At 32.7% G+C, this 8,745-nt stretch overlaps 1 protein-coding gene across 1 annotated transcript in view; it reads right to left on the reverse strand.

Moving 5' to 3' along the window:
- LOC106457425 (sodium bicarbonate transporter-like protein 11) overlaps positions 1-8,745 on the reverse strand; it is a gene marked incomplete at its 5' end in the record, with an annotated part of 173,963 nt that overhangs the window by 30,990 nt on the left and 134,228 nt on the right. Inside the window, 3 exons of the mRNA XM_022383355.1 lie at positions 3,357-3,479; positions 3,783-3,867; positions 6,932-6,983. Of these exons, the coding sequence (XP_022239063.1) occupies positions 3,357-3,479; positions 3,783-3,867; positions 6,932-6,983 (260 nt within the window). The remainder of the gene's footprint in view (positions 1-3,356; positions 3,480-3,782; positions 3,868-6,931; positions 6,984-8,745) is intronic.

Here is an 8,745-nt window from a genome sequence, read left to right on the forward strand (position 1 = left end):
CCCCCAAGGCTGAAAGGGCGAGAATGTTTGGTGTGACGGAGATTCGAATTCGCGACCCACAGATTGCGAGTCGAGTGCCCTAACCACCTGGCCATGCCGGGCCCCAATCACTCTGAGAAAAATATATTATTATTTAGTCAGCGTTTTGGCCAAATGACCTTCATAGGGAACCAGTGAAGGTCGTTTGGCCAAAAACATTGACCACATAAAATTTTATTTCTTACAGCGAGTTTTACTTTTTTTTCTATTCATATTGCAAGTATTATACAATTAGGAGTTTCCTGTAATCCTGCCCTCTGGTTGCTCAGCGGTAAGTCAGAGGGTTTATAGGGCCAAAAAACGGGTTTCGATATTCGCGGTGGGCAGAGCACAGACACCCATTGTGTAGTTTTGTGCTTAACAACAAACAAACAAACCTGTGATCATTCGCTATAAATGCAATGAAGCGTCGAAACATTTGAAAGATTTAAATCCACCAAGAAACGAACTATCAGTTTAAAGTTGTAAAAGTTTAGACCTGTGCGTCATTAACTTGCACGTTGCTCTGTACTGTAAGAGATAGAATTGTTCCTGATCTCCAGGAGTAATAACTTGTTTTCCTTCTGTTTAAAACATATTAATCACAAAACAATGCCTACTTTTCCAAATTTTCCTAATTTCTGACTCATCTTCTTCTATGAACTTTTGTTTGCCTTCCCCTCTTTTTTTTAAGTTATAAGACATTTTATAATTACCACGAAGCTTCTTCCCTTGCCAACGTGATTACTATGTGATGTGTTTTAAGCGTTTTCTGTTACTCGTGTTGAGTGACTGCTTCTTCTACTTCTTTGTTGTTTTTTTTCGCCTTTGTTTATTTTAACAGGAACATTTTTAACATAAGTTTCCATTGTTACCACTCAGTGAATTTCAATGACAGTCAGCGTATATCGTATTATATGACAGGAATGGTCTTCCATGTTTTGTGGTGTTAGCATAGAGAAATCACCAACAGTCAACCAACGCCTAACAGTGAAGTTGTTTGGAAATTATCATCTATCTTTTTTTCCATTGCAGCATTAGGCAACCACGTGAAGTTGCAACACATTTCAGCTAACAAAAACGAGCGACAGTGTCGGCCTGAACGGAAAACAGCAATGTTTTTGCTTCCATAAAATTTACTGAGATAATTATAAGATTAATTTATTTATTCTTAAAATTACTATTAACATCGTAGGTTTCGTAAATAAGTCTGATTTATTGCAATATTAAGGATATGCGTTTTATCTCATCACCTGAAATAGGATCAGAGTAACACATTCCCAAACTAACACAAGTATAATTTCCAGTTGTCTTTCTTCCATTTACAATAAAATCTGATTTGCAGGTCGGTGGGAGAAGTGGGATTAAAACTGGATGCATATCATAGATTAAACGGCCACGACATCTTATGCATATGATGGGTTAATCGGCCATGTCAGAGATTCCTATGGCTCAGGTACATCCGTCCCTAATCTTGAACTGTGAACCAGAGGGAAATAAACTAGTTGGTAGCACTCGCCGCTTAAAGCGGCTACTCTTAACTAAATGTCGGGATTCACTGTCATTCTTATAACACATTCCACAGCTGGAAATGTGAAGCGTGTTTTGCAAATCTGTTACAGTTTTAGAATGATGAAATCATAAGTTCAACCTCCAAATCAAAATACATTCGTAATATATCTAAGTGAACAATGTATAACTTCCATAAAAATACATTCGTAATATATCTAAGTGAACAATGTATAACTTCCATAAGAATACATTCGTAATATATCTAAGTGAACAATGTATAACTTCCATAAAAATACTTTCGTAATATATCTAAGTGAACAATGTATAACTTCCATAAAAATACATTCGTAATATATCTAAGTGAACAATGTATAAGTTCCATAAAAATACATTCGTAATATATCTAAGTGAACAATGTATAAGTTCCATAAAAATACATTTGTAATATACCTAAGTGAACAATGTATAACTTCCATAAAAATACATTTGTAATATACCTAAGTGAACAATGTATAACTTCCATAAAAATACATTCGTAATATACCTAAGTGAACAATGTATAAGTTCCATAAAAATACATTCGTAATATACCTAAGTGAACAATGTATAAGTTCCATAAAAATACATTTTTCTAGTCACCTGATGGTCGTGAAACTAAAAGTTATAAGAATTATGAACAATCTACAATCTAAAAAGTAATTTTAAATTCTATTATTTAATCAACTTTTCTTTAATTTCATTTATTACCAAAAACAATAACGAACCTAATAAATCTATAAGAAGAAGAAAATATGACTAATGTAATTTAGTGTATTTTAATGAACGAAATCATCCACCGATTGTGATAAACGTTGTCAGTCTTTAAGAGTAAATGATCTACAGTAACAATTCTGGTTCAGTAAATTGTTTTACACCAGGAAAGTTTGAGAATTATTTTAGGTTTATAAAAGAAAAATACTGCAAGATGATTTTAAATATTTTAGAGGGCTGATGGTTTCAAAGAAATTGTATTTTAAGCTTCTACATACTTATGCTATTTTGAAAACATTTAAAGTCTTATAGAAGAAGTTGATGCTAATATAGAAATAAGTATTTGGGTAGAATGACTGAGTATAATTGTAGTATTAGGTTGCACCATCAGTTGTTGTTTGTAATTAAGCACAAAGCTACACAATGGGCTATCTGGTATCGAAACCCGGATTCTAGCGTTGTAAGTCCGCAGACATACCGCTGTGCCACTGGGAGGATGCACCATCAGTGCAGTAACAAAGATTAAACGCACTAAATGTAAAAACGCAGCTTCAAGATTTCCTCGAATTAAAAGCTATTATTATACAATTGCTACAAATCTGGGATAAATGTTTGTGTACTGTGCTAAGTATTTCTCAAACATCTCAAACTAAGTCACTAATTAAAATACTGCAATTAAGAAATACTTGTTTTTTGATCCACCCCTAGAGGAATAAATAGGTACCAACATAACAGAAATCTTCTTTTTACTAATAACTATTCCGCCATAATCTATAACTTAGAGGTCAAATAGAAATGTTTAGTGCTTCGGTTATTTTTTATAACTTTTGCATCATCTCAAAAAAAAATCAACTGTGTGTATGCCCGTGTTTCTTTTGTCGACTGAATATTTGGTTAGTTTTCTAGTTCTCATCTTTAGGAAGCGTTCTTTCATTTATTGTGAGGGTCTTTCTTGGAGCAATGATCTTCCAAAAGATAGGTTTTGTTGCATCTTTCGTTAATTAAACCCTTTTATGTGTTTTTTACGTATAAGTGTGCTCAAGTGAATCAAACAAATCAATAGACTGAAACCTTACCTATCTTTCCGTTGGTATTGTTATCGTTAAGAGCTCCAAAAGCAATTGTAGGAAGAAGGCAAGCAAAGTACAAGAAGAATGTTGTTGACACTGTCTTATGGATTGTCTTATGGCCTCTCACTCCTAAAAATTGAAGAAGAATCTTCTTTTAAAAACTTTCAAAACAAGCATCTTACAGTCACTATTGGAAACTAACAAAGCTCATAACATAGAAAACATTGTAAACTTAGATAATGCTTATTTTCATATACTCATATTACAGAAACCACAGCTACATTGTAACAATAAAGACTTCATGCGTTAGTTACTAATTATATTTTCAGTGTATTTGTTGTCGTTAACAGGCAGATTAACAAAGTTGGTTTTAAACCAATACGAAGCAAAAGAACAAGCCATGATAAATTAATTCCGTTTTTTTTTACTTACCATCAGTAAAATCACTGAGATAATGAGAAGCTCTTCTGTGCATATCATCCCATAATCCTTTAGCAAACCAACACTTGCGACTGGACTATATGTAGGCAAAAGAAAATTAGTTAAGCATACTCTCAAGATATACTTCTAACAAAAAAAGTGAAAAGGATGTGGTAAAAACTCATTAATAACATGTCTTTATCACCGTTCAAAATCGTAACTGATTTATCATTTAACTGATTGCGAATTGCCCAGCGAGTTTCTTGGAATTGTTATAATAAAAAACCATTGCTACTGGATGGGTTAAGCTAAAGAACATTGTGTTGTATAATATTATTGAAAGACAAAGTACTGTTGGTTGACTGCATTGAGTTATTAGATATAGCTTCCAGAATGAAAACTGACTGATCATCGAATAATAATAAGACGTTTAACATGAGGAAAACATATTGTTATCGAATGAAGATATAGGAACTCAATTTTCTTCTATTATTTTGTAACTGGTAATTTGGTTGATATTACATCTGCAGATCTTGCTTCGCCAGTCTAGGCATTCTACATCATAAGACATGGTGTTTTGTGAATGTCTGATATAAATAGAGTTTCAACTTGGGATATGTGTGTGGAAAAAATGGCCGACCTATTATATATTCTTCTTACTGGAAACCTGTATAGAATTAGTAAAGAAATGTGGGATTAAAATTGTAATGTTACTGCAATGTTACATCTTCAACAGATTATGCTTCGCCAGTATAGGCGCGATGCACCACAAAACATCATAGTGTTAAACTACTAAAACAAGTTTGCATCCATTATTCAGCTTGACACCAGGAACATTAAAAAAATACATTAATTATGGGAACTAGTGATATAGGTATTAAAGCACATAATAGCTTAATTAGTTCAACTTTAAATTATTTTTTTAATTGTTCAAATATAGAATATTCAATCTCATATAATAGATTAAATGAATCAATAGGCTACGTGGTAGCACTTACGAAAGAAAAATATTTTGTTATTAGTCAAGACTTTACATTATTTATCCTCGTTTGTATGCAGCTGAAAAAATATTGACATTTTGTTGCTGATGAAATGTGAGTATATTATCGAAACCTGTATCAACTAAGTGTTTATAAGAAAAATTATTTTCGATTTCTTCTCTAAAAGGAAGAACTATTTCTGAACTCTTATATCACAAAATTTTCTAAAGAAGTTTACACTTCTCCAAATGTAAGAAGTGGGCTTAATCATTACAAACACACACACACACACACACATTTTAGTCCAAACAGAAAGTACGCGTGACTTTTTTTAAAGAAAGTCAGCTTGATCTGTGATAAGAGATAGAAAATAGCCGATTTCAAGGTAAACATTATTCAGAAGGTCTCTATTCCAGAAGATATTTGCCTCAGGAACGACACGTATTGGTCCCAGTGATGTTCTGCGAAGTTGAATTCATAAGTCCGTTGGCTAAGGCTTCAAAACTGCTGACTAGTGCAATAACGTCTAGTCAAGCCTGAACCATACAATGTTCGATTTTTGCTGTATTTCGTTTCGTTTTGCCAGTTATCTTCTGGCGTATTATTCCACTAACCAAGCTGAGCTAGAAGCTATAAAATCAGCAAGAATGAAAAAAAATGAAGAAAGAGGAGAGGAGGTGACAAAGTGAGTAAAGAATGGAAAAGATGGATAAACAGCTAGTTGGTGATGGAAAACCAGGAAAGGTAAAGGAACTTTTATAAAGAGAGAGAAAGAGAACAATATTAAACCATAAAATAGAAATTATGAGAGATGGATAGAAATTATGCAATCCTAATATAATGTTCAAAATTTGATTTCGAAAAATTACCTGACAACTGTAAATGACATATATATATATATATATCAGTTATTTAAAATAAAAAGCATCAATTTAACTAATTTGTTGAATATATATATATATAAAGTACTTGTTGACTGTCTGTAAATCCTATCTACATTTAAATCAATCGATAGAAAAATGATTTATAGAGTGGCTTTAGCTGACACCTAAACTTAATACGAAGTCTAACCAGCTTCCAGAAAGAATGAAATTGTGGAAAATAAAAAACGAGAGGAGAAACAGAGAGAGATGATGATGAAAATTAGAAGGAAAATATAAAAGGACAGTCAAAAAGAATTTGTCTGTTTGTTTAAATTTCGCGCAAAGCTACTCGAATGCTATCTGCATCTGCGCTAGCTGTCCCTAATTTAGAAGCGATAGACTAGACGGAAATTAGTTCATCAATACCACCTACCATCAACTCTTGAACTACTCTTTACGAAAGAATACTGGGATTGACTGTCGCATTATAGCATCCTATGGCAGAAAGGTTGAGCATGTTCGGTGAGAGGGATTCAAACCAGCGACCACCAGTATGCGAGTCGAATGCCCTAACCACCAGGCCATGCTAGGCCTAACAAAAAGGAAAGAGGTTAAAAATGAGAAAAGAAATGGAGGGAAAATGGGGAAACGTTCAATTTAGAAAAAGAAGAAGAATATGAAGAGCAGAAAATGATAGGAGGCTAAACATTTGGAAAAAAAAGATATGTCAAGCAAATAGAAAAAATCAGCGCATTGTAAATAGAGAATGAATAAAAGGGGCAACGAAACAGAAAAGTGAATGCAAATAAATAAAGGAAGTGAGCTCAAGTGTAGGAAAAATAAAGATGGCAGAATGAAAAAAAGTAATGTTTAAACATCAAAGCTTTGCCTTGAAGTATGTATTTACTTTAGGAAACGTTTCTATAAGGATCAAAAGCACCAACCTCAATAGGTTAAGCGATATAAGATTGTTAGTCATTTGCTATAGTCATGAAACCACAAAGAAAAAAATCGGGAAAAAGCAAAAATAGAAATTTTCTAATATAACTTGTAAAGAAATGCATAATGTAATGAAATGACAGGTTCTTTTTATTTTCCTATAGACAATGTAGATTGAAAAGTTCATTGTTAGTTCTGAATACATTTAAAGTTTTTTAACTTTATATTAAACACATTTGATGAAAGAGGAAATATAAACCAGAGCCGACCAAGTTTTACCGTACAACAGAGAGTCACATAGATTTCATTCAGCGTACTGTAAATAATTATAAGACCTGCACAGATAATGTTACCTAAATGATCATTCATTTAACCCTACGGCAAGGCTTCGAAATTTGTAACATAGCACTAATAACATATGGTTAGAGTTTCTGGAATGTAAAAATTACATTTAATTATGATCAAAGTAAACAGTTTATAGCGGTAGTGCATCAGTAGTCTCTGGGCGCTTCCCAACAGCAACGAGTTCACACACGTGGAAACTCCGCACGACCAGAAACGTACTTTGAGCATAATCATCATTGTTATAAATTAATAGTGTAAATATATTGAGATATTGAAATGCTCTCTTAAACACTAAATACATGCTAATTTTAAGCGTTTTTTTTTTGTAATATCGTCTGCTTTTGTAAATAATTTTGTAAACTGTTTTCAATAAAATTCCACCAAGTTCATTGAACTCACCATTTACATATTGAACTGGTGATTTTGTTTCAGTAATACTACGTTATTTCACAAATAACGTTTTAATAAATTAAGAGCAGCTTTTAAACAATTTATTGTATTTTCATTCAGTAAGTGTTTCTTTTATGAAATACGTGGTTTTCAACTCAAACACAAACTTGGTCCATTTACTTATGTATTACACTCATAGTTTGAGTTAACAAACCGACATATTATTTTTAATGTCATCTTAATGCAAATAAATACAAGTAAACGACTTGTTTTTCTGCCTTTTTTGTAACTCGACGTGTGTCTGTGTGATTTGAATTACACGAGACTCTTTAAGAAAATCAGCCATTCTTTCTCAGTTAATTTTGCCTAAGTTTTATACCACGTAATCTTTATATCAAAAATCTTGCTGTGTTGTATATGGTAACAACAACCAATTTCACGAGTCGCTGCACCGACAGATAAAATTGATTTCCAGGAAACTGTAAACTTCACTCAACTTTTAGATAATGACTTAAACAATCGATATGTTCTCTAGATATTACAACCTTCAAAGTAATAACATGAATTCCTAATTCAATGCTCTATAATACAACAATTTTCACTGGACTAAGATAATGCACGATATCGTTTGGGCAGTAATGTTATTCGTTGTTTTTCTTTCAGGTTTCGTTCATCTGAGTTCAAAACATTAAAAAGTAAAAAAAAAAGCAGCAGCATTAACCAGTTCAAGATATCAGAAACGTGACTGTTACACTGAAAGTTTAGCCATCGTTAACTGAAGGTTGCGAACTATTTTATAGAGCGGTATATTACATAACGATAAGTAAGTGAAGTAGCAGTATCCCAAGTTTTTCCATAGAAATAAGCGAACCTATGAGCAGACGGTAATCTCTTGCGACAGCTGTCGATTTAGATTTGATGACATCCGCATAGTGACATATATAATATTCATTCCCTTTATACAGCAAACAGCTTACTTCCTTGAAACTGGTTTATATAGTCACTTTTTCAGATAAACACTAGACAGCAAACGTCGTAAATCCCCATTACCAAGACGGACTTTACATAGGTTTCGAGTAACATTATGACCTTCATGTCTCAGTCAAAGAAATAAGATCTCGGTCTTACTCAGCTTTCATTGCAAGTCATGTAAATAGTATTAAGACAATATGGGTTCTCCAACAGATATTACAAATTTGGTTTCACGTGAATATGAACATAGATATGTTATAATGATTATTACAGTATGCCAGTAAACAAAATGTCCATTGGTGTAGCTCATATGTATATTATGGCACATAAAATATTTGTTGTGGCTAATAATTCATATCAAAACTCGGTCTTATGATATGTTCCAAATTACGTTTCCATTTTGTTTTGTTTTTCAGGTTAGAGTTTCTAAAGAAACTTGTATTTTCCCAGAAGCAGTTTGTTTTAATAGCTGTGGCAAACCCAGAA

Source organism: Limulus polyphemus, unplaced genomic scaffold (genome assembly GCF_000517525.1).
Source record: "Limulus polyphemus unplaced genomic scaffold, Limulus_polyphemus-2.1.2 Scaffold329, whole genome shotgun sequence".
In the NCBI taxonomy this organism is placed as follows: domain Eukaryota; kingdom Metazoa; phylum Arthropoda; class Merostomata; order Xiphosura; family Limulidae; genus Limulus; species Limulus polyphemus.